The 26,207-nt window shown below is 33.6% G+C and overlaps 4 protein-coding genes across 5 annotated transcripts in view; 2 read left to right on the top strand and 2 right to left on the bottom strand.

The window, feature by feature from the left end:
- The first annotated feature begins 635 nt into the window (after positions 1–635).
- On the top strand, positions 636–6,641 carry Snrk (SNF related kinase). The gene is made up of 8 exons (XM_013316441.1): positions 636–928; positions 1,181–1,422; positions 2,243–2,448; positions 2,524–2,859; positions 2,945–3,235; positions 3,321–3,447; positions 3,684–3,857; positions 6,024–6,641. Exons 2-8 carry the CDS (start codon positions 1,201–1,203, stop codon positions 6,639–6,641), a joined length of 1,974 nt encoding a protein of 657 aa, XP_013171895.1. The 5' UTR covers positions 636–928; positions 1,181–1,200.
- A 4,689-nt stretch (positions 6,642–11,330) lies between these two features.
- Positions 11,331–14,696, bottom strand: Uev1A (Ubiquitin-conjugating enzyme variant 1A). The gene is made up of 4 exons (XM_013317082.1): positions 14,672–14,696; positions 14,408–14,550; positions 13,554–13,679; positions 11,331–12,364 (listed from the first exon to the last, which is right to left on the bottom strand). Exons 1-4 carry the CDS (start codon positions 14,694–14,696, stop codon positions 12,224–12,226), a joined length of 435 nt encoding a protein of 144 aa, XP_013172536.1. The 3' UTR covers positions 11,331–12,223.
- Positions 14,697–15,198: 502 nt separating this feature from the next.
- On the top strand, positions 15,199–21,638 carry scny (ubiquitin specific peptidase 36). 2 transcript variants are annotated; one of them, XM_013316985.1, is made up of 11 exons: positions 15,199–15,670; positions 15,972–16,196; positions 16,480–16,633; positions 17,005–17,179; positions 17,289–17,402; positions 17,700–17,864; positions 17,982–18,973; positions 19,173–19,434; positions 19,720–19,860; positions 20,157–20,275; positions 20,622–21,638. In XM_013316985.1, the coding sequence occupies exons 1-11, from the start codon at positions 15,403–15,405 to the stop codon at positions 20,656–20,658; spliced, it is 2,652 nt and encodes an 883-aa protein (XP_013172439.1). In that variant the 5' UTR covers positions 15,199–15,402; the 3' UTR covers positions 20,659–21,638. The 2 variants fall into 2 exon arrangements, with proteins under 2 accessions (XP_013172439.1, XP_013172438.1); XM_013316984.1 differs by having other exon boundaries at positions 19,158–19,434.
- A 2,566-nt stretch (positions 21,639–24,204) lies between these two features.
- The window catches only part of Setx (probable helicase senataxin), a 14,416-nt gene continuing 12,413 nt past the window's right edge, over positions 24,205–26,207 (bottom strand). Inside the window, exons 15-16 of the mRNA XM_013316440.1 lie at positions 26,095–26,206; positions 24,205–25,684 (exon numbers count right to left, since the gene is read on the bottom strand). Coding sequence (XP_013171894.1) covers positions 25,538–25,684; positions 26,095–26,206 — 259 coding nt within the window. The 3' untranslated portion in view covers positions 24,205–25,537. The remainder of the gene's footprint in view (positions 25,685–26,094; position 26,207) is intronic.

The following is a 26,207-nucleotide window of genomic DNA, read 5'->3' as shown; positions in this document are numbered from 1 at the left end:
CTTTGATTATAGAATTTAAAGTAAACTTTTTTTCAACGATATTCAGTCGGTAATTGATTGAAAATAGTGAATTATATCCAAAAGGTATACAGTTGATAATTAACCGTTGATTTTTGTTTGATTTTTTAGACTGGTAATAAACAGGTTGCAACGACGACCGTTGTATGCAGCCGTTTTCGTTACTGGGAAAACCGCTTTTTTTGCTCAATTTAGAAAAAGAGTAAAAATAAAAATAAATGGCAGGTTCAGTCAGTTCTGAAATTTCTTATCGAACTCTATTCTAATCCAATCACTACGATATTCTATTTACTTGAAATATTTAGGTATGTGAAAGAAGGAAATTATTTTTTTCTTTTATATTTTTTAGTTTTACTTCAATAAAGGGGTAAACAGAAACCACATTTTACGTTTTGCTTGATCTTTTACTTAATTCATCTGCTGATCTGCTTGCAAAGAAATACAAAAATCGGATTTAAGAAAACATAAATTCCTCAAAATTTGACACTTTTCGTTCAGAAATTATCAGAGATTATTTTAAATCTTTTCCCTAACTTACTTGTACATCTAATTATATTAAAGCAATATTTTATATTTCAAAATCCCTTTCTAATATTTGTAATAGTTCCTTAGTAAGAGTACAATCAAATAATTTACGTGGAATTTTGTTTTAGAAAACAACCGTTTACATTTCTGAACTGAATTAAAGAAATGGCGAAATTGAGGCTCTCGGAACATCTATTTTTCGTTCGATAATTCCAATTTTCTAACTAAAATAATGCAATGTTATCAGTCTGTTTTCGATATTTACTGTTATTTATTTTAAGTGACTTATTTGTACGGTAGTGACTCCTATGAATCTTATTGTGTTAACAACATTTTGTTGCAGTGCTGGGTATCTAGTCAGTTTTAATTTATAAATTGTTTCCACGTAAGTTTTTTCATGTTTATTTAGTAAATCTATGTTTTATGTCTATTGTAAGAGCTTAATCAAAGGGTATTAAATATATATTTTTTATCATATAGGCCACTGGCACTCCATCTTCTTGAGAACATCTATATTTACCCAATGAATAGTTTTTAGAAACTTCCTCAAAGTTATTTTTGTACAAGGGTTTAGCGATCCTCTTGATAATAAATTTATTGAGAATAGTGAATGATGTAAATGTTGATAGATGCTTAGTGTTCAGTTTTAGAGTTACAATGAATAACTGTGGATCTGGAGTTGGAGCTGCAATGGCCACAGGCGCTGGTGCTTACGACACCAAAATAGCTGGCTTATACGATTTGCTTGATACTCTGGGTTCTGGACATTTTGCTGTTGTGAAATTAGCAAGACATGTATTCACTGGTGAAAAAGTTGCTGTGAAAGTGATTGACAAAAGTAAATTAGACGAGGTCTCAAAATCCCATTTATTTCAAGAGGTAAATAGAATACTTCTTATTTTATTTTAACTCATTGTACAGCATTTAAATAGCATTGAATTATATTTATCACATAATTTATTTTCTAATAAAAAAATAAATTAGAAATAAAATGTATTCAATTTTTTTCAGTACTTATTGTTTTGTAGCATATTGGATACTAATAATTGTCAAATATTTCATAACATTTAAAAGTGGTTCTAACCATATATATTTCTAGTAGTATCTAATGGTAAGAAAAATCTAATAAGAATGGAAGGCTGAAATCTTCACAAAGCTAAATGACAAACTATTGTAATCCTTAGGGAATCTTATAAATATTATATTAAAATGGGTAGATATATGTCAATGCAGCATGCTTTGCTTTTTTATTATCATAACCAATAATTGTTATTTTAACTATGTCACATGGCATCCAATTTTTTTACCAATTATAAATTGTTTCAAAAAATTTAAACATATTACTCATGTCATGAAGTCTAGGCAGAGATTTTCATCTTCATTGCTTTTATACATCCATACATCTGTAATATGCATTATAGGTACAATGATTCTCTCAGTAATGTCTTACCAGTGCACATATACATTCCCTTACTGTGTCCGATTTAATATTGTGATCCCTTGCTATTCTATTTTTACTTTTATGGTACAAGAGGGGTTGAATAAAAATAGACTGGATCTGTCACTGCACATTTAGTTTAATGAAATGAATGTAAAGGTATTTAAAACTCTATACTATCTAAAAATGTGTATAACTCTAGCATTATTAAAAAACATACAGGGTAATGAATTGGAATTTTTCATATGTTTTTGTCTACAGGTTCGTTGTATGAAATTAGTACAACACCCCAATGTGGTGAGATTATATGAAGTAATTGACACACAGACTAAACTATACCTAATATTAGAGTTAGGTGATGGAGGAGATTTATATGATTATATAATGAAACATGACTCAGGTCTCTCGGAATCTCTAGCTCGTGATTATTTTCGCCAAATCGTGCGTGCAATCTCATATTGCCATAGGTATTTATTGATTAAACTAAATTTATAGTTTATTTATTTGTTTGATATATTATTAATATTGTTATTATTTTGCAGATTACATGTTGTGCATCGTGACTTGAAACCGGAAAATGTAGTGTTCTTTGAAAAGTTAGGTGTAGTAAAATTGACTGATTTTGGTTTTAGTAACAAATATTGTCCAGGACAAAAGTTAGAGACATCATGTGGATCCTTGGCTTATTCAGCCCCTGAGATTTTATTAGGTGACTCGTATGATGCACCTGCGGTTGACGTCTGGTCACTAGGTGTAATTTTATACATGTTAGTTTGTGGTCAAGCACCATTTCAAGAAGCAAACGACAGTGAAACGCTTACAATGATCATGGATTGTAAATATACTATACCACCACATATATCAAATTCTTGTAAAAGGTAAATGTAATAAGCATTAATACCAATTTTTGGTACTATTACTAATGGGACAGATTCTTAATCTTTGATATTTATTTGTTTTTAGGTTAATAGGAAGAATGCTAGTCAGAGAACCGGAAAAACGGGCTACTCTGTCCGAGATAGCAACAGATCCGTGGGTGACCGCCGGGGAGGGCATAGCTGTGGAAGATTTTGATGCTCCCCTTGTTACAAAGGAACAGCTATCAGAAGAAGACCGAACAGCTATTTTACAGAGGATGGTTAATGGTTCTATTGCATCAAAAGAACATATATTGGAGTCTTTAGAAAAGAATGATTACAATCACATAACTGCCACATACTATCTGCTTGCGGAAAGGAAATTGCGAGCTAAAAGGTATGAATTGATTACTTTTAGCCTTAATAATGAAGACTCGCGATTAGTAAGGAAATAATTATAATGTTTGTATTCTTGTTGATAGGCAAGCGGCGCGGGCGGCGCGGCGGCCGGAGGCGCTGGGTGTGCCACTGGGGACGTCGCGCGGCCGCTCTCTGCTGGCCCCACCGCCGCACCACGCCGCACCCCGCACACCGCAAGATGCACCGCCGGTAACCACACTTCTATTATAATATGTCCAGTACTAATAATATAATTAGAACCAGTTAACACCAGACACCAGTAGGTGTCAATCTTTAGTCAAAACCGATTCTTGGCACTTTGTTTTATCGTTTACACCACTTAGTAGTCGAAGAATTAAATTTGATACCCACTTAGTACAGAATTTTGTTTACATGAACTTTGAGGATGAACATGCAGTAGTGCAGCAATAAGATAATTGTTGCAGCGTTCCCGCAAGTGCAGCATCGTGCGGGAGGAGGAGGACGACGAGGAGGCGGGCGCGGTGTGCGCGGGCGGGGGAGCGGGTGCGGGGCGCGCGGCGGAGGCGAGACGCGGCAGCCGCTCGGAGGGTCGCCTGCATCTAGCTCGCCCCGCACAGCTCGCAGACAACCTTACTAAGGTAAGTCTTATGATTTAACACCTCACGCCTATGAAGTATCAAGTCTTTTTCTATAAAAGTTAATGTCGTATTTTATTGAGGGGTGTAATAGTGAAAAAAAACTTCCATGTGTATTTTTGTGGTGTGCTATGGAAATAATCATACAACCTGTCTAATAATAGCATTCAGAACCTTTATTAGAAAAACACATTGTCTTAAATTACTTACATTATTACGAATTTGTAACGAACGAAATGTTGTTATTATATGCAAGAAAAGTGATGTTTGTATGTTTATAAGATTTAGACGCTTTCTTAGAATATAAGTAGCTCCTAATAAATTTTGTATGACAATATCCTGAAATCCAGTGAAGATGAAGTACATTTTGAACAGATTATATAAATATAGATAATATAAGATTATATTAACATATGTTTGTTATGTTTATTTATATGTTTTCCGCTTCCAGTATCAGCGAACACAACGTCTCGGTCTAACAACATGCTTACTGCTGCTACTTAAACTATATATCTACCAATAAAGTGTTAATTGTGCTTTGTAATCTTCACGCATTTTATTATGTCTAGGGAAGAAAAGTTTCTCTAACAATAAGGTGGTACAACACATTCACAATAACATGAGACCCTCCACTGACGTCACTTACCGATGACATCCATAAATATGTTATAAGACATATTTTGTGCTTATTTGATTTTCACTATTTTTATGTATCAACATAAAAATAGTGAAAATCAAATGAATGAATGAACAAAACAAAAGCTGTCATTTCTAAGCCATCGCTTATCCTTTTATTAAGATCAGTGTATGTACAGTGCGCAAACAAACTTTGTAAACACTATCTTTATAAGTAACCTATAGCAAATTCAAATGTTGTCTATAAAGTGACGAAACATTTTTTATCCTGACTGTACTTGTTATTTGTTTAGTATGTCATGTCTCATGTGATTGTGTGTTATTGTTATCTATTATCTTGCACAAGTTTACTAATTGAATTGTATTTGTGTTTTTGCTTTTGGCTGTTTGTTATATTTATTTGCTGTTGTGTGTTTAACTGTTTTAACCAGATTTGCTTACTAAGGAACTTCTTTAGTGTAGATTTAACGAAAAAAATACACTGCTTAAGTAACCATCAATATGACTCTGGTGTTTAAGACTATAGACAGTCTAATGTAATAAAAGTTTTTAAAAAATTTGATGTTGGTGCTACTCTATGTATTTGTATACTATATAGACACCATAAACAATTTCTAACTTATATTATTTAACTATTATGTATTAATCACTTGAACTTTTTCATACTCTACAATGTGACCTATATGTAAGTTATGTATTAATGAAAGTACATATGTTAGGATGATATTAACTTTATTTTTATGATATTGTATTTTATGAATGTTTAGTATTATAATCGACTATTTAATAATGTATTTATTTTGATTCTTCTAGAAGAAAGAATCGAATTTAAATTTACACTAAAATAATATTTGATTTGACAACTGATGTGCCATAGACTAAAGATTACATGGAAAAGACTTGTGAGTAAGGAATTGAATTTTAATAAATGCTTCCAATATTTAGAAAGTCATATATTTTGTAAAGTGAATGTTGCAATAACGTACTGAAGCTATTATGATACATTTCTTCTTAGATTTGTAGGTGTGATAAAAAAAGTAATATGTAAAAGTGAAAAACAGTAGGCAAAGATTATGAATTATTTAATTCGATTTGTTGACTCTTTCATTGTTATGTAAATGAAGGACAAAGTAATGTGTTATTGTGAAATTTCTGTTTTTAATGTAATATTTGTTATAGTCTTTCAACTATATATTTTATTACTTTGTGACGTGGTAAAAATTGATAATAAAATTATTTTAACCATCTCATATTTTATTATTGATTTCTGACCATTTACAGAATGTTAAGCAATTTTTGCGTAGTTTAAACTTAAAATAATCAAGAAAGGGATCTAGAGTCTATTTTAAAACTCAGAATTTATGTATTTTTCTATTTCGCTTTTTGTTAGGTGATCACTGATGCATAAATTTTTGTTCCCGACGTAAAGTTAACATTGCTCACTGCAATGTTCAAAACGTTGATTTTATACCCCGAGTAACACGAAAGAATCAATCTATAATTTAAATAAACTTAACGAAGAAAATTACACAGGTGAACTTGGACGACGGCGCTACGGTTTGCGTATCGGAGACGCGCCGCGCGAGCGCCACGGACGGCACGCCGGCGCCAGCGCGCGTGCCGCCCCCCGCCCCACCGCCCGCTCGCCGCCAGCGCCTCGACTGCCGCCGTCGTCGCCCGCGTGCCGGATCCTGCTCATCCTCGGACCTCTCCGACGACGACTCCGAGAAGAAGAAGCGCGCCGCCGAGCAGACCGAGGCTCCACACGAGCGCGCGCGCCGCGACTCCCACGATGACTCCAGCGACAGCCAGGAGCGCGGCGGCGCAGCGGGCGCACGACGGCAGGCGTCCCGGCCCGCGCACCCCGCACATCCCGGCGGCGGCACGCCCAGCGGCTCCGGCGGCGCAAGCGGGGGTTCGGCGGGTGATGCTCGCGGCGGCTCCACCGGTGGCCGGCGAAGGCGCGCCGCGCGCAAAGAGAGCAGGTTGCGCGAGTCGCGCTCGCTGAACCGCATAGCGGAGGTGGAGGAGGCGGCGGCGGCGCGCTGGGCGGGCGGCGGCCTGGTGGCGATGTGCGGCCGCCCGCTGCTGCGCCTGCTGGCCGCCGCGCGCCCCGCGCCCACCGCACGACGTCTGCACGGACTATGCTAACGGATTCGGATCGTTTCGGAACTTCGACGAACACTCTACTATTACGAAACATAACATTTAATTTTATTTCTAATTTATTGACAAAGTGTGCGTATTGCGATCACATTAGAAGGAATCAATATATTCTATATTTAACTTTTTTTTAATTTTTAAGCAAACAATGCTTCTACTTAGTATCTTTTTACATCTTAACATTGTTATGTAATTCTTTTGTAGAGCGTACGTCGCGTGCGTCTTCCCTTCCTGACAACTTGAAGCAACTTTTCGAGCGTTATGGAATATTTATTCGCAGAATTAAATCGCAATATTTATAGATTTTTTTATTAACAAAAAAGACCATTAACAGAAGTGTAAAGTATCAATTTACTTGAGTTCCGCGAGCGTGTGACGTTCCCTCTGCGGAAGGTGTCGCGCGCGCGGTTCAGCGACTCGGTGCAGGTGCTATCGCGTCCTCGTTATTGTAATAATCAGCATAATTTGATGCCTTTTTTCTAATCGTGACGTTGAATGTGTATGATATAGCAACGACGCCCCCGTTTGCCGCCAAATTATACCGGTAGTGTTTTAGAAACGTTTTACTTACCGTGTTATATATAAATGGACTGGCACTTTATATATTTAGTTAATTTTTCACTTTTGTAAATGGAGATCGCTGGACATGTAGTTGAACAGTTTCACAACGCGCAGTGTCACAGTATCGGGGCCATCTTTGTTACGGTTACAGATCACATCTATCGCATTTATATGTAAGTAAATATTTTAGGTCAACAGGGTGCCTACGGAGATTCCGTTACTGATACTTTGTTATTTTTATCTATTTGACCGTTACAAACACCCAAATCATGATGTTTTCGAGGTTTTTGATACATACACCTCCTCGTTTTTACAATAAAATGTAATTTAGTTAATTCAATTAAATCGTCAGTATTATGTCTATGAAAATGCTACATTATATAGGATTCTGGATTCCAATTCGATGTTAGAGTTACTAAAATACTATCTTCGTGTTGCATTATTCCATTTCAGAGTACGGAATTAAAATTTGTGATTTATTTTGGAAAATATGTTTGTGTTTTTCTTTATATCATAAGGTGGCAAACGAGCAAGCGGCCACCTGAAATCGCTAAAATAGCGAAGTGACCGTTGCCCATAGACTTACGCAATTGCATAAGCGTTATAAAGGCAACTTTTTTCAATGTGTAATAGATTAAAAATACATTTTCAAAAGTTATTGGAGAGTCTAAGTTTTGGTTGTGTACCCCTGTCTTGATGTTTTGTCATAGAATAGAGCCAATAGGGCAGAGTGCGAAAGATTCTGATACATGTTTTTGAAGTATAGAGCACATAGTGCCGCTTTTTAATAGTTTAAACTTCGTCTTGTATCAATCGGCAGTAGAATTGAATAACATATAATGATATTTATAAGCTGCAATAATATAATTCAAAGATACTTTAATTTAATTCTTGGTTTGTCTTCTTTCAATCGTTTAAACTTTTGTTTTCTGGTTTGATTTTATTGTTTGAAAGCAATTTCCAATTCCATATTTTTTTTATTCCAAACTCGTTGCTTTACTTTAAAACTACCCGCATGTAATTTAGGATGGTAACACTCTCCATGTATTTGATTAGATTTTTTTGACACTTTTAAATTCTTTTTGCACTATGATTTATACCTTGAGAAATAATACTGGCCGTAGAGATTCATCTTGACCTGTTTGTTTTTCAGAAAATTCCTTGGTTATTGTATGGTGTGTTTTCCACAAAGTGTGTTGCCATCCTAAAATTGTGTGTTGCTAATGTTTGGACGGAATATTTTTGTTGTGAATTTGTATGCATTAAATCCTTTAATGTTGGACGAGTTAAATGTTGTGTATTTAAAAATTTATGTACATAAATATTTAAATTGTTGTAAATAAATAGTTTATTTTAAAATTTATATATTATAGATAAAATGAATAAGTTATCTTTTTATATTTTTTTTTAGTTAGCATAATACATTTTTATGAATTGCAGATTGACTATAACAAGATTTTGTTCATTTTGTTTTTTTTAATCACTGTAAAATAACCAAAGCCAAAGATTAGAAGCTTGTGTTTTGCATTTTCCATCACAATGCTTTTCTTTAACGGACTATATGACGTAATCATTCGAACAATCATTGTTTTTTTTTTCTTTATAATTTAGTTGTAGTTTTAATGTAGTTCAAATGACCTCAGATAGGCTTTGCTTTTTTTTTCCTTTATCTTCTTTTAACTCTTTGAGAAAAAGGATCGGATATATTTTTTGCACCAAAACCATCATCATGAAGTCAAAATAAAATTTATCCAATCTTCCTTTATTATATTGCAGACTTTCTAAATATGTTTAAAATAAACTTCACACGAACACATTTTTAGAAATATGTATATTACGCGTCCGAAAAACTATTTTTTTTTAAACTTTATACCTTAGTATATTATTATAACCTCTTTGGCTCTTAAGTTTTTAACATAAGAAAACGAATAAAAATTACATTTTAAATAATATTTCTGTTATACTATCAATTGAGATTTTTATTTTTCTGCAATAATTAAGTGACTATAGATAGTTAAAAAATATATATAATTTTCTGTCTCATTTTTCATTTCTTCGTGTACATTTTATTATATTTTATTTTTATGTATTTAAATGTGTAGTTTTATTTTAAATAGCTTTTGAATTTTCAACATAATAGATTAAAAAAACTAAGCTAAGGGCAGTGAATAAATTGTTTGTGTTGCAACAGAAGATTTCTGAATAGTAAGTTGCTGTGAAACTAATAACCCAACCTTTGTGGAATTTAATATTTACATTCATGAATTGTTTTAACCCAAACAAGAAATTAATATCAAAAGTTGAATTTTAGCCATTATAATTAAAGAAATAGATTTAAAAAATATATAAATGGCGAATTTTACATATAGGGCGAGTGAACATCTTTTGGATTTTTTTTATTTCAAACGTTTTGCACTATAAAATAATGAATTAAAAAAATCTATTTAAAGTAAGAATCAAAGAGCGAGCCCGAGGTAAACTTTGTTATTGGCGTTGCTTACTTTAAATTAGCTTGCGGCTAATATGTTTATATTTATATCGGTGATTGTGCCAAATATGTATCGACTTGGAATAAAAAGTTCCTACGCACTTCTGAGGTTATCTAAACTTAACTATGGTGTTCAAGCATGGACAAGTAAAAGTGGGTATGAATAAAGAGAAATGGGTACATTGTTTTTGCTAGAAATTTATATATTTCGTTCAATCGCCAGTAAGGCGTTTACTAGTGATCCATGCGAACACGCCTCGCTTAAGACGAGACGCTGCCAGTTGGGTGTCATTAGCGCCCACAAAACTACAAAATTGGAAACCGCCACTTTGAGTATAAAGCAGTAAACGCATGGATTATATTAATCGAGTATATTTTTGTATAATTTCATAATATATACAGACTTGTGTATATGACAGGGTATATATCAGGGGTGGCCAACTAGCCGATCGCGATCGTAAAAAATAACGTAAGAGAAGTACAGACGCAATGCTCAAACTAGTACACATATTTATTAACTAACAATATTTGTCATTGTTATAATTTTTCCTTTTTCCCTTATAATATATATGTTTCATTTAATATTCCATGAAATATATAATTAATAGATCGCACAGGGTTTTCTTTAGTAAACATTAGATCTGTGGTGTAAGTTGACCACCTCTGGCATATAGCGTGGTATTCTACGTGACACTTGTAACACATTTTGTCCCTGTTTATATCAAGGAGAATGAAAGGGATAACTATAAGTGTTAAAGGCAACGGAGTTCTACGGCTCCACAAAGCGCAGGTTTTAAATTTATTTTCAGTGTTATACTAAGAAAAAGTGACAAAACTATTGCACTCGTATTATCGAGAGCTTCTATTATATTGAATGATTTTGGAATCATCGTTACAATATTGTTCCGCAATAAATTTGTATTATATATACTTTAATATAGATATATAACCTATTATTTATTCCGTCTCTATCACTATTGCCTTATATTTGTACATTATATTACTATGCGATCGCCAATGCAATAATGTATCGAATTGTTAAATATTTTCCATTTTTATATGTTGTGCACTTTTGTAGTGTTATGATCGTTATATCACTTATCGGACAGTTTTTAAAGTAAACTTTGTATTCAAATTTTTAGTTGTTTGTAGATAGCTTTATATAGCTATAGGTATAAGTCGTTTAAAATATCTTGCAGGCTCGCTGCGCAGAACACAATGTTTCGGCGTGTTGGAGAATAACGCGGGGTAAAAATGGTAAGGGCACTGAGCAGCTTGCCGATGACCTTGAGCCGCTAAGATATTTGAAAAGACTAATATATTCTAATAAACGTGTACCTGGACGCCATTTGTAGGCATAAAGTAAGCTTTTGCGAGAATGTCGTAGTTAGTAAAATGAATGTGACGTCAGTAGCACTTAAACATTTGTTTAGTGAACGACTTGAATTTAATCATATATTATTAATTTACAGTTTTGTGTGTAATTATTTGTGTATGTCTATGTTAAATCGAAGACTTGTTTTTATAATGTAATAAATAGTAGTGATCCACCGTATTTAATGTTTCATTGTTAAGCGTAGTAATAATTTTATGTGTACACAGGATAAATTAAAGTAATAATAAGTAAATAAGACGGTATAATCAGATTTATTTACCTTTGTTAGTTATACATTGGTAAAAATATTAATGCTATGAAACAATCTGACTTAGCATTTGGTTTTTGTAACAATAAATTCACGCAGAGGTTATTATGTAAGAAATGAACGCTACGAGAAATCCATGTAAGCTGTGAGTCAGACATGCCGGAGTCGAATAGAGAATAATTCCAACAAACACTGAAATAGTAATGCAAAGCTTTTAAAGAATCAGTATTACTTTATCTTATGTGCCTAAGAAATAAAAATTTCCTAAAATATGCAACTCTTGATCATGCTAAGTGAATGACAAGGTTTTTATATCGTTATTTAGTATAAGATTATTTCATACAAATAATTATAACCCTTATAATTTTAGTATCGGGTATCCATAGAGATTTATATACACTCATAACCATAAACAAAAACAATATTTCCATAATCGAATTCATCATTGGATTATTTATACATTTGTTTTGTTTACAAGTTACGAGTTATAATTTGGTTTCAACTGAAATTAAAACGCTGGTAAAACTAGCCTTAATAACACGAAAGCAAGTTTGACTTTTAAAAAGGCCACAATAATTTATGTAATTTGATAAATAAAAGGGTGTACACCCTCTAAGTGGGAAGGTAGGAGCCATTAAAAGTGATCCTTATACATTAAATATTCACCCAATCTACTTTAAAATTGTAAGAGAAGATACAATTACATAAATGCAAAGTTAAATATATAATTATAAAAAAAAAATTACATACATTAAAATGACACTAAACTTTAACGTTGATAGATCGAGATATTTACGTTATGGAACTGTAATAATACTATTAAAAAATGGTAAATAGTTGAGTAGATTGGGTTATTGAGACAATAGAATTGTGTGAAGCTAGAAGGTGCTGCCCTCTGGCGGCTGCGACAGCTTCATGTTCTCCTTGAGGGTCATGAGGCGCCGCAGCTCCTGCAGCACCGTCTTGATCGTGTAGTCGCGCTGCCACCGCGCCAGGATCGGCACTTGTCTGTTGTCCACCTGACACAAATTACACACAAATCGTACAACTACATTTGCAAATGGAAAAACCACAAGAGTAAAAAAAAATTGTCATATCAAAATTGAAATTCTATTGATTTAGTAGCTACCTTTCTTTCATATTATAAGGTGGCAAACAGCAAACGGCCACCTAATCGCTGGCCACAGACATCCACAATTGCTAATGGTTTGCCTACAGAATTAATCAACAGAAAGAGAATAGTTCCCCTTCCTTTGTGTACCCACCTCCATTAAATCCACTTCCATCCCCTCTTTACCTCCCTTCCTACCTATGCCTTTATCATAAAAATAACCATGTAAGTCTTGCCATGAGCACTGTAATACTATGAGAAATATGCACAATTTACACCAACATACCAAATCAGCCTGCACTGCATAATATACATTATGTTATATTGTACATACTATAAGCAAGAATCCCATATAAAATATTTTATGATGTTTACTTAAGTTGTAATTGTTTACTTAAACTAAATAAGCGCCGGTTATAACATTGAAAAAAAAAATGGTCATGTCTCTTGTGCCTGTTTATATTAAAAAAGAATAGCTATTCTCCCTATCCCAAATACATGAAATGATTCATCCATATAGTTTTACAACAACACTGCAGTAGTATTGAGTATTGAAGCAGTGAAATGGTTGCAAGGTCACAGACTAATGAATAAATCAATAAGAAGCAAACTATACACAATCTTTTGTAGCCGGTAAAATGTTTTACTTGTATTAAATCAACACAAAGGTTAAACCAAACATATTTTGTTTTTTTTTCTCATCCTAACAGAGTATGATGTAATTTTCTAATATAATATGGTTTATAAATATGTCACATATCAGAATAAAACCATAGAGATAGGTTTAGGAAATGAATGAATTAAGTTAAAGGTGTCATAATTTAGGAGTTGACAACAGATTTCAACAATGATCCCTCAGTCTCAAGGATGAAAACCTGGTACACTGACCCCTATGCGAATAGGTTATGAACAGGAAGATGATGATGCAAGCAAAAACATTACTGACTTCATTAATCTAAAACTTCATTGTACTATCAAGAGAAACCTTATAAAAATTAAACTGTAATCAAGGTTTTCTAAGTAACATATCAAGGCTTTTTGTTCATACATACTATAGTGAACAAATTTTTTTTAAACATAATACTAAATATACTTACAAGTCCAGTTTGGCTGTTCACGCAATTCATATTGATTCTAGACATAAATCGGGCGGTAGGAGGTTCATCGGGATACCGAGTGCCGCATTCAATTTTAAGTGAGTACATCCTATTTTCATATGGAGTCTGGAAATTTAAATAATATTTACATAATACTTTCCGAGATATAAGTGTACTCTTTAAAGTAGTCACATAATCATATCAACTGTGTTTATTTAGTCAGTTAACATTGGAATCAAGCAACCTATTTATTGTTTTTCGTAATAGAGTATCCAATTTAATATTAATTTTAAATGAAACAGACAAAAATGTCCAAATAGTCATTTCATGTACCATTTCAAACAAATTTTTGGATAAAAGTTTAAATTTATACAATTAGATTTTTTTGAGGTTGCAATGATTTAGCGATAATTTGAAAGTTGCTTACTCATTTTTTTTAATGTATTCTATTCTACCCTTTGAAAATTTTGCAATGCTTTGCAACAAAGATTTTGTACAGTCAAATGTAAGTCATGGACACAAGCATTAACATTTTTTCAGTGCTAACAGCTACAAAATACAACTGTTGCAAGAATGGAGTAATTTAAATGAATCCATATCAAATAATACCAGCAAGAAGTGGGAATGCATAGAAGTGTTGCAGCACTTTTTGTTTAACATCAATAATTTCTTCTTCTATGGTAAAAACATTTCATTTCACACTGACATCTAAATCTGTTTGTGAACTGAAATTTTTGTGTATTTTGTTCGATTAGTTACTAATTCATAAAAGTAGTATTTAAACTATCATAAAAATTGCATTTAAATATTTTTTATCTAAAAATAGATTCTCAAATTTAAATTAAATGATTTACCCTAGGTGGGCCAATTATCATGCCAGTCCAGTGAGTCAGGGTCATGTCATCATCACTCTCGAGACCCCAAGATATAGTCCCATCGCCCACTCCCTTCTGACCTTGCTCAAGTTCTTCTAGAAGTCGAAAATTACGTGGAACGACTGTTGAAAAAAATAACCACAATTTTATCATTAATACAATTTTAAATAAGCATCTTGGTCAAAATTAAGCACAGTAAATAGTTATAGATAATTTGAAATAGAAAAAAAAATAAAATCTTACCAACGCCTGATGACGGATTCGCCATGATCACAATTTCACCGGCGCTTACTATCTATTAGGAAACTAATTTGCTAAGTGCTTTAATAGTAAGTGGCAAAAAGAAATGTACCATAAAAATTGTAAAACTTAATTAAAGTTAAACGATTAACAATTATTTGTTATGGTGCAATAAAATTTCATTTATTCTACAAAATCTCTTACTCGACCCAAACTGCTCAAAGAGCAGGTTAGTAATTTTTTTTGCTGACTTTGACAAATGTCAATGTTCTTTAGTTTATGGTTTTACATGCTGGCCGATTGGCCGAAAGCATTGAAAGATTGAAAGCGTTTATTTATTATTATTATTAGCTCGTTTCATCTAACATTGGTTCCAATGCAAAATTCACTGCTCGAGAAACCTTTTATTCAGTACATTTTTGAGGCTCATTTTTCTTTACGGGTTCAATAATCGAAATCTGAGTTTTTTTCAATCAAAAAACAATCAAACGACTATAATCTGTGCCTGAGGATTTGTCTATGGAAAAAAGAGCCCATCGCGTATCGTGGACTATGCATTTTCTTTTCCTCGTATCGAGCTCATCAATTTGTGATACGTACACATGGTTGATAAAAATATTTAAGTTATCGCACTGAACGTTTACAAAAACGGTAAAAAAACGTAGAAAGTAATCATGTATGGCTGTGATATTTGATAAGTTGTACTAAAGTGATAGTGCAGTTTTGGAGGTAAAATGCCCGCTTCCATTTGTGACACAGTATCTAGCGCATTGCGTTTATCCCTTGCTGAAGACTCTCAGAGCTCATCCTTGCTGGATAGCAGATTGTATTCCTCTGCTAAAAGTGTGCTTTTATCAAAAATAGAGTTTGTAGAATCCGGTGATTACCAAAGCAATGTACTAGATGGTTTGAAATCAAAGTATGTCGTTATCCGTTCTAAAAAACCAGTGCTTGAGAATAAATTGCTGAAAAAGGACGTCTCATCGGATAATCAATCCACAGGTAATAGCAAAATTTGTTATATTTAAGCTTGTGACGTTATCAGTCTACATGTGTGACAATGTTGACAGAGGTTATATTTTCTAAATCATGTCAATATTTACAACACCATAAACAACGTTTTACGATTATTTTAATAGGTTATATTTTACCCCTCTGTCTTAACTCTTTTGCAATTTTAAAGTTCCAATAATAAATAACTAAAAAAATTTGGGAGGGAATTCCTTCCAAAAAAATTTAATAGACCTAAATTTATTCTTAAATTACCACTTTAGTACTAAAAGTTATACGATTTTCATTATAGCTAATAAAAACCGTGAGGATGGCTTACCAAAGCCTAAGCGAGTTTTCTTCCCTGTTGAGAAAGTTCAGTTGGGATGGCAGGGAACATGGAGTGCAGGGTCGGGCATGCAAAATGTAGGCAATACATGCTACCTCAATTCTACTCTGCAAGCTCTGTTTCATGTGCCTGCCTTTGCAAATTGGCTGGTTACAGAATCAACGCATGCTGAAAAATGTAATCAACAAGGTAACAGATAAATTTTATTTACTACTTAAAGAGATCTAATCACAATTTAAAACTTGAATAGCAGCAGAATTGACTAACAATAATATAATTTAGAATAGCCATATATTTTTACATTTCATAACTACTAAGACCTAACCGTTGTAACTGATGATCATAACCAGTCTGAATAGACTGCAACAACGAAGAAGAACTACTAAGAGCATGTTTTGTCTTCAAATTGGAGATATGTTGCATATAAATTGTACTTTGAAAAAAATCTAATGAAACAATTTGAATTTTACAGAAGCATGTGTTATTTGCGGTATGCGGGCAACATTGATGGCTACTCAGAAGAGTGGTGGAGCACCAATCAAACCTTGGCAGGTTTACTCCAAGCTACGCCTCATATGCAGGCACTTGACTCCGGGAAGACAAGAGGATGCACATGAGTTTCTGAGGTAAATCTAATTGATTTTTAAAGAAACAAACCTCGTTGTTAGGGCGACATCCATAAATTATGTGTCACTAATTACATGACCTTTTGACTCCTTGTCACACAATTGTTCACATCCTTATCACAGCTGTTCACACTTTTGAGATCCCCATGTACCAGATTGCAATTTTTTTTACCAAGATGTAAGATATTATATTTTGAAAAAAATGTGAAGTTTCAAAACTTGTCATACTTCATTTACCCCTCTAATATGTGATGTAATTTATGGATTGGCCCCTAATAAGTAATTCATTAAACTTCCTATGTAACTGTGTGATGTAAAACAATTTTTTTTTGAAAATATTGTTATATACATTTAAAATATGATTTCCACAGGTATTTGGTAGAGGCGATGGAGAAATGTTATTTATCAAGATTTGTAAACTCTGATAAATTAGATCAATATAGTAAAGAAACAACTCCATTAAATCAGATTTTGGGTGGATACCTGCGGTCTACTGTGAGGTGCTTGGCCTGCCATCACTTATCCACTACATACCAACATTTCCAGGTGAGCAATGCGCTAGTTGCTGGCTACATCAGCTGAAGTAGCTAATATATTGTAGTCACCACTGACAATAGACATCACCACTAAGTGAAATTTTTTTATTATTTTACAGGATTTACTATTAGATATAAGAAAGCATTCAACTTTAGATGAAGCTTTAGACTCGTTTTTTTCTAGAGAAAGATTAGAAGATTTAGGATATAAGTGCGAAGCTTGTAATAAGAAGGTTAGTATCTTGTTTATCCTAAATTAAACTTATTCCATACCACTGGTTCAGTCTTTTAGAATTTATGCACCCAGCTATATATGTAAGTTATGCCTAAAAAATATAAACTAGGGCTAGCAACTGTTAAAGTTAACACATTTAATGCCAATACACACAGCGCTGTGGAAATGTATAAGGCCGAGTACATGGTGCTGTAGAGACATACTACATTCATGACTAAAACTACATACAGGGATGCATCTTACAATGCAATCAGCATTAATTGTGTTAAAAGTTATTATGACATTTGTTTTACAGGTATCTGCAACAAAACAATTCTTTGTTGAGCGAGCGCCTATGGTACTTTGCATTGCATTGAAAAGGTTCTCCTTGGCGGGCGGAAAGTTATCAAAGCATGTACAATTTCGCAAAAAAATAAACCTTAGCAAATATATTTACAATAAAAATAATCCACAACAATTGGTAAGTTATAACTTTTAAATATGTACTGTACTATGTCGGCCTTCAACTTGTCTATGAATTCAGATTGTTGTGACATTGAATGTGTTAAAGTGCAATAAGACTATTTTCTATTTTCAGACATACAAATTGGTGAGTTTAGTGACTCATCTCGGACCATCACAGAATTGTGGACACTACACAGCGATAGGACAAGCTCCTAATAGTAATTATTACCAATTTGATGACAGTTGTGTGAGGCCACTGCCTTTATCAGCTGTCTTAGGCACAAATTCATATATTATGTTCTTTGAAAAAGATAACACAACTGATGATATCAATCAGCCAACTGCCTCTACCTCCAGTGTTGTCTATGGACCACAGTTACCAGACAACATTGTCAATAGAGAAAAGAGTCCTCTTAAAATAACATTTTATCGTAATGATGATAAGAAACCAATAATACTGAACAGCACCACAACAGAATCCACGAAACCTGAACCCAAACCTATCATATTAAACACAACATTAAGTAAATCTTTGGAATCCAGTTCCAATTCTGAACCTTGGGTTGTGAAACAAAATGGCGAAGTGGAAAAAGTCGTACAGTATCCGAAAATACTGAACGGCGTCGATAAATCTAATCACAAAGTCGATGAAGATAAGAAAATAAACTTTGTTTTTAAGAAGCAAGTAGATGAATGTCCGATAAAGGCTAAGCTATCAAAGAGCGATTCAGATATTCGGTCACTGACACTAAATAATACTAAAGTACCTGAGAAATCTGCATCAACAAGTAAACTGGTGAAGCCACCGAAATCTCCTCTTGAAAAACTTGAGGAACAGATGAATAAGAGTGATTCCAACCATATAAGTAGGAATGGAAATTCCAACTCTAAACTGGTGCCTTACGATTCAGAATCGAGTAGCGACGAGCGCGCCGAGAGGTTCTCTGATGATAAAGTAAAGGGCGATGTTAAAGCAGTGGTCAGTTTAAGGCCAAAACCCAGCCGATGTGATTCTCCACAAGGCCTTGTTGTCACTACAAAAGGAACACAGCACAAGTGGACTGTCTCAAAAGAAAAAAGTGGACCTTTATTGAGTCCTAGTTTGAATGGAGTAACAAATAAAAAGTAAGATATTTTTAATTATTTGAATACTTGAATTAATTATTTGAATAAGTAGATTATGCAGTAGTCCAAACACAGATTTTCATTCTCTATTCATTTTGTTCTTTGTGTGTTGTGTTTCGTCATTGTAACACGATTTATGTTGTTAGCTATACTAAATGAATACCTTTTCTTTGATTATTAAAAGTAATCAACCTGCTAGGGTGCAAGAAAAAGAGGAGCCTCGCGGTGAGAACGAACAGAGTCCCAACACGAGCGTCAGTAGCATGTCACCACTGAGCGACCGAAGCGAGGGCGGCACTGCCCCCGCTAGCGCTGCGCCTCCGAACCCTGCCAGCTCTGCGCCCCCAGTACCGCAGGGCTCCGGCATCGAGACCGCGCGTCACCTGCACGGCTTGTCGCACAGGGGCTACGGCGCGCCTGTCACCACATGGAACGGAACCCACAGCAACTTGTCGCGACAGGTTTGTAATTATACGCCGTTTAAAAACTCAAGTTTTATGTGTATATCTATTAAACTATTTTTACACATACATGGTTGATATGTTGTACTATACATATGTAAGACTGAAATGGAATGAAAATGTACTCAATAATAATTTTGTTAAGGAAATTAGTTATATAAAACTGAAAAACAGAATAATGGGATTTAGAGATGATTATTTAAACATAAACGAATAAACAAGGCGGAAGGAGAATGAGTTGTAATTTAAGGTGTAATTTCACATGTAAAAACTTTGTATTGCCAGGTGTTCGAGGAGCGTCGCGAGGAGCGCAAGCGTGCGCTGGAGGCGACGGACGAGATGGACCGCGGCCGCAGCAAGAAGATCAAGAAGTTCCATCACTACAACAGCTTTAACAACAACAGGAACGGATATAATCCCTTCCAGGTAACCAGCATATATCTCACTAATATAAATGCGACTGTATGGATGGATGAATGGATGGATGTTTGTTAAAAGTTATCTCCAGAACGGCTCGTTACATCTTGCTAAAATTTGGTATAAATGTAGAATATAACCTCGAAGAAAACATAGACTACCAATTAAGTCTTTTTTTTCAGTTCCGCACGGACGGAGTCGCGTTCGACAGTTAGTTCTACTCATCTATCCGTATCTAGATATTTTTAAAGTAGTAGGTATTATGTCTTCTAAAGTGATAATGCTACAATGCTATGTGTTTGCAGGAGAAGCAAAATAAACAGCATTGGGGTGGAGGCGGCAACTTCAAGTACAGGAGCGACCAGCGGCGGCCGGCGCACCACTTCAACAAGCACTACAATCATAAATACAAGCGGTTTAACAGGTAACATACTAACAAATCATTTACCACTGGTTTCTGAGACTAAATTCCTCTCATTATATTTCACAAAACATATGTTTTAATGGGGAATTTTAATCCCAAAAACCGATGGTTAATCTCATTCCTTTTTTGCTTTATTACCCTTTCTTTTACTTTTTGTTTTAATATAATTTAGCGTTCTCAAAACTATCTGCCAAAGTTTCATCAAAATCTATCCAGCGGTTTAGCAATGCACAGGACTCAAACTTTGTAACAAACAAGAATATTTTAACTTTCTATTAAAATAAAATAAATATATTCTTGTATAATTGACTCTTTTTTGACATAATTTCTTTTTTTTTTTTTCTAGATACAACAGCAACGGTCACCATTACAACAGACATTGACCCGCGGCCAGTGTCCTCGCGCTCTGCGATATACCAACGTGACATTACTCTTATATAAACATACAAATAACCGTATTATATACTCTGACCGCAGTCCATTAGAAATACGTCGTTATAGTCGCGATTATCATATTAACTGCCAATAATCAGCCTTTGAAACTGTTTCAAATTGTTAATTAATATATTGTAAGGAAAATTGTAGTTAGAAAAACTTAACTTGTGAATATTTCGCTTCGAAATTGCTTTATATTCAAAATTAGGATTTTTTTCCTTGAAAAAGTTTAACTCAGTTTATTGAAACGAAGTATTTTTGATGTCATATTTGTTCATTGAGTCGCTTAAAATAAGGAATTTTATTTGTAATTAGGCTTTATTAGTTTATATTAAGAAAGTTAAATGTATAATATTCTAGTTAACAATTAGTTAGTTAAACATTTAAATTCATTAAATATTAAAATTAAATTAACTTAGAAAATAATGAACCGGTTTTCATATGATAAGGATAAGGTTTGGACATGTTTTCATGCAAAAAGTTTGTTTGACATATATAAAAAAATTTTTTAGCTATTGAACTGTTACGTGAGAATCCGGGGCTATTAGCTAGTTTCTGTGTAAATTGTGATGAGATATATTTAATGTGGAATTTGCATACAATATTTGTGCCACCAAATTCCAAATTAAAAATACAGTCGAATCTGGATTAACGAGAGTCTAACGGACCGCGAAATTTCTCTCGCTTATAGAGGTTTCTCGCTTATCCAGTTCTCGCTTACTTAGGCTCGACTGTACTACTGAAATATTACTTCCAATGTGCTTTTATTTATATATAAACAATACTTATATACAGAAGATTAGATTGTTTAGTCAAAAAGCTGTAAGATCTTTTGTTTTTGCAGAATTGTGTTGAAGTTTTTTTTTTTAGTTGGAAGCAAGTAGTATTAGTTGTGCACAGTTTTGTTGTCGTGCGATGAAATTTAGAATATAATATTGTAAATATTGCAGCCTTATAAGCCTGTAACTGTAAATACATTGATGTTTCGTAACTACCAGTTTCCACTACCGAAACAGATGTACAAAAACATAGTTATCTCGCTTATTCAGTTTGAAAAATCGAGATAAAAATGTTTTTGTATGCAAAGTGATAGTGAAAACGTGGTAAGGAGTAAACAAGTAACATATTCGATGAAGCAATATTTGATTTTATACAAAAGCGTACAGTATTTACGCATTTATGTAAGATTTTAGATGTTTGCGATAATATAATATTTATGTATGTTTCGCACGTAAAATAATGTAAGTCGAACTTGAATAAGCGAGAGACTTAGAGACCGCGATATTTTTCTCGCTTATAGAGGTTTTTCTCTAACATGAGGTTCTCGCGTATGGAAGTCGTCTACGAGATCGGACAACGGCTCTGACTTATAAAGGTTTCTCGATTATCCAAGTTGGATTATATCGATTAGTCCAAATATTAAAACTAAAAGTAAAATGAGATACAATATTTTAAAAGCAACTTAAAATAATGATTTGTTTATTTTGCTTGGTTGCACTTTTCAGTAATTTTCTTTAATTATTTCTTAATCATAATAGTAAATAAAATTCTAACAATTATTATCTTTAAAAAGGACATAAATTTTTTGTAACTTTGTATTTAAATTGGATAGTTTCAGTATTAAAAATTGTTCTATTTTTAAATAGTTTCAGATATAGTTAATTTTTACTATGGATTTCGAAAACTTGTATTGGCACATTGTTGTCTCTGTTTGTACCAAACAAAATATATGGGACGGCAATATTAATACAAGATTCACAACAATGAAGTCCTGTCGTTATTCAATTAAACAATAATGTAAATAAAGCTGGGTTTTTGAAGTTGAGAGAAAAAATGCTATAAAATAACTGTATTGGAAATATGATTGTGACATTTGGCTTTATATTTTGAAAACATCAATATACAATGTAAGATTTTTGTGCTCTAACTAAATTGTAACAATATAATTATGTTTTAATGCATGGCATGTGTTTAACACGTTGACCGCCAACTCAGCCATCTGTAGCTGACACAACTTTCCGTTTAGGCCGCGTCAGCCATCGGTGGCTGACACTAGATTTTCTGTTTAAGTCGCGTCAACCATCGGTGGCTGACAGCGTGTAACATGAGAACTATAAAATTTTACACTATTTTGTGTTAAAAATGTAAACTATTTTGTACTGCGATCGGAAACACCGGCCCTTTAATACCAGTGCGTATAAGCGGCGCTCTTGGTCTGAACGGGATTGTCTTAGAAATACGCGTGGCGCTCAACGTGTTAATGCGGGTTTCTACTGCCGAGCAATAAACGATTTATCGAATTTTAAAAATAAACTTTTTCGGCAGTAAAAACCTACGGTTTGGCGAAATTTTTAATAGTAAAAGAAGTATACAGAAAAAAATATTGATACACTTAAATCTGGATAAGCGAGAAAGAGACCGCGATATTATTCTCTCTTACCCAAGTATCTCTCCTATGAAAGTCGTCCATGGGACCGGACGATGACTCGCTTATAAAGGTTTCTCCCTTATCCAGGTTCGACTATTTATAGATTCAATAAACTGTTATTATTAAAATTAAATTTAGCTAAATTCACATTTGGCATAGAAATTCTTTTTTTGGGATTTTTCAAATAAGCTTTGGTATTAAGTTTAGCTACCTGTAGAGTATAACACCATTAGAACACCTAATAGAGTAGATAAAAACCTTATTGGGTAAAAAACCCTAACAGCGTAAATAAAAAGGTTTATTGTTTTTTCTTTGTTATCTTTTCATTTCTTGGTACCTGATACCTTTTTTCTTTTTATCATCTTGTCAATTTTTCGCATTTAATTTATATAAAAATATCCTGCTAATGTAAATGTTATTTTAAACGAAGCAAGCAATATTTTAATAAGCATTAATGCATAGTACTGATTTCATAATATGTTTATAGTTAAAATACTATCTTATAGTAAACTGTTAAAAAAGGTATAGGGAAAGTTATGTTAATTTTTACCTCAATAGCTGGAGACTTTGTCTTGCATCCATGTAAATGTCATAAAAATGTTCTAGTTATAAGACATTGATTTCTCTTTACAAAGGAATTAATGAGTTTTTGTGACGAATTTGTAAGTCACGAACGTTCATAAGCAAGCAACCTTACTACTTACGTTGTGTTTTATTTCGTATCTTCCTTCCACCCTCTACATTGAGTTTTGAAACTCAGATTGTCGTCCTTTTCACTCTCCGTAAGAAAAAAAGAGAGAACATATTTTGTACATGACCGTCTCTTATATTTTTGAAGCTTCAGTCACTAAGCTTATATTATCCAAAATAATGCAAATTGAAGTAACAAAATACACCATCTTGGATGTCTACAATAAAAAAGTCAAGATTAATATAATCTAAAGACTTTGCGTTTGGCCAGTTGTAACACAGCATTACACGGGATAATTAAAACAAAATATAATAATAACAAAAAATTTTAATCAACATTTTTACAAAAAAAAACGTAATTACGTACGTATCTAGTACAAAATAGCAATTATAAAAACATAATACGGCGTGTAATTAGGTAAGTCTTAGTTTAATTTTTACTAAATTAATAAAATACAACATTAATTTTTAATTCAGAAACAATTGCTTTTGTTCTCTTTCATGAGATACATGTTTTGTACAATTGTTGACAGGACTGGGAACATAACCTAAAAATCTCAATAAACGTCTTTTACAATATTTTATATTAATAAAAAAGGTAAGAGAAGGTTATAACCTAATCTCTTTTCGTCTCACTTGTGCTCCAGATTAGGTAACTATAGGTTATGAAATATGATTACACCTACAAAAGGTTATAAAAAAAAACTCATGCATGCCGTTAACCTATTTCATAGTTTGAACTCGTACAAATTTTAGACATGTTTTTTATCTCTTGTTTATAAAAACCCAGACGAAACTCAAATTCATCAATATGTCACTAAATTAGTAATTTTACTGGTGGTTCAGAACATAATATACACGGCTAGAAACTACTTCTGATTCATAAATTGTAATACATTTTGTTTTATATCTAAATTAAAAAATATAAACTTTATAATCATTAATTCGCATTAATAATGCAATGAATATTTAATATTTACAAAGAAAAAGTAAAAAAAAATATAGCCATAGGCATCAGAATTGGACTTTAAACCTAACAATATAGATTAAACTGTAAACAGGAATTCATGTCTAGATAATACCGGATACACCCGTTCAATACAATACCTATTTTTACTATAAGTGCATAATAACATTAGAATCGTTATTACTAGAGAGCTAGTAAAATGTACCATATTTCATATCTTGTATAGTCTCAAATATCTTGGCGGCTCAAGGTGATCGGCGCGCTGCACAGTGCTCTAAAATTGTGTTTTTCGCAGCGACACGCGCGAACTTAAGAGCCGCTTAGATATCGGGAAACATTTATACATTTCAATAAAACGCCATTATGACGTCATCGGAATCAGATCTCATGTTATTTTACACCAGTATAATTGTTGCTAAAAAAACTTGGGGATTTATTTTTAATGTCCTTATACCTACAATATTTGGTTATTTTCACTTACAGTTTCTTAAATGCTTCAATAGTATAGTAACATTCAAAAATTATGGCGGCTCTGTAGCCTTGGAAAGTCACTGATGTCTTATATTCATATAGAATGAGTGAGATAGGAATATGATTATATACAATGCTTTGATAGCCGACAGCGACGGATTAAATCTACGGGTGAGAGCGAGGCAAAGGGTTTCTTCTAGCTGCAATGGGCCCACCTTCGTAGATTTGCAACAAGCTGCTATATATTTAGAATTTGATATGTATTTAGTATTTATCGGTGTTTGAGATGCGTGATGTGCGAGAGGACATGTTCGTGCGGCACGTGCGCGGCGGCGGGCTGACACACGCGGCTCGGCAGCGTCGTGTACAGCTTGCGTCTCTGCGCGTCCTCCACCAGGGTGCGCCACTGGTCGTTCCTCTGTATACAAATAAATCACCAATTAATTACAATATCTATAGCTTATAATATTATAAAGAGAAAAGTTTTGGTTTTTTGTTTGTAATAAATACATTTCGAAACTACTGAACCGATTTGAAAAATTCTTTCACTGTTAGGAAGCTACACTATCCATGGGGATATTAAAAAAAACTGTATTAAAAATAGAATACATGGGTATTCTATTTTTAATACAGTTTTTTTTAATTCCGCGTGGATATAGTCGCGGGCAACTGCTAGTCTTACTAATATGATAAATGCGAATGTTAAAATGGATGGATGGATGTTTGTTAGAAGGTATATATAGAACGATTCAACAGATATGGATGTGGCATAAATGTATAGCATGATCCTTAGGTATTGAGGCTTTTAATTATTAAGAGGTGTGTCACCATGATGGCTTGCGTGTTGAGGCAGACGAGGAGGGCGTGCTTGGCGCGCGTGAGCATGACGTTCATGCGGCCGGCGTCTGTGAGGAAGCCGAGTCCGCGGCTGCGCGCCAGCG

The sequence above is a fragment of the Papilio xuthus genome, unplaced genomic scaffold, assembly GCF_000836235.2.
Source record: "Papilio xuthus unplaced genomic scaffold, Pxut_1.1 DF826945.1, whole genome shotgun sequence".
Lineage (NCBI taxonomy): Eukaryota > Metazoa > Arthropoda > Insecta > Lepidoptera > Papilionidae > Papilio > Papilio xuthus.
This window is presented reverse-complemented; position numbering and strand designations above follow the sequence as displayed.

What these genes read in the sequence shown, in the direction of transcription:
- Uev1A (XM_013317082.1), bottom strand. Translation starts at nt 14,696, where the DNA reads ATGGCGAATCCGTCATCAGGCGTTG. An exon ending in GAATCCGTCATCAGGCGTTG is followed by an intron (nt 14,551 to 14,671) that starts GTAAGATTTTAT and finishes TTTTTTCAACAG; the next exon opens with TCGTTCCACGTAATTTTCGA. An exon ending in TGAACAGCCAAACTGGACTT is followed by an intron (nt 12,365 to 13,553) that starts GTAAGTATATTT and finishes AATTTGTGTCAG; the next exon opens with GTGGACAACAGACAAGTGCC.
- Snrk (XM_013316441.1), top strand. Translation starts at nt 1,201, where the DNA reads ATGAATAACTGTGGATCTGGAGTTGGAGCTGCAATGGCCACAGGCGCT. An exon ending in ATATCAAATTCTTGTAAAAG is followed by an intron (nt 2,860 to 2,944) that starts GTAAATGTAATA and finishes ATTTGTTTTTAG; the next exon opens with GTTAATAGGAAGAATGCTAG. An exon ending in AGGAAATTGCGAGCTAAAAG is followed by an intron (nt 3,236 to 3,320) that starts GTATGAATTGAT and finishes TCTTGTTGATAG; the next exon opens with GCAAGCGGCGCGGGCGGCGC.
- scny (XM_013316984.1), top strand. Translation starts at nt 15,403, where the DNA reads ATGCCCGCTTCCATTTGTGACACAGTATCTAGCGCATTGCGTTTATCC. An exon ending in TGAAAAATGTAATCAACAAG is followed by an intron (nt 16,197 to 16,479) that starts GTAACAGATAAA and finishes TGAATTTTACAG; the next exon opens with AAGCATGTGTTATTTGCGGT. An exon ending in GATGCACATGAGTTTCTGAG is followed by an intron (nt 16,634 to 17,004) that starts GTAAATCTAATT and finishes TGATTTCCACAG; the next exon opens with GTATTTGGTAGAGGCGATGG.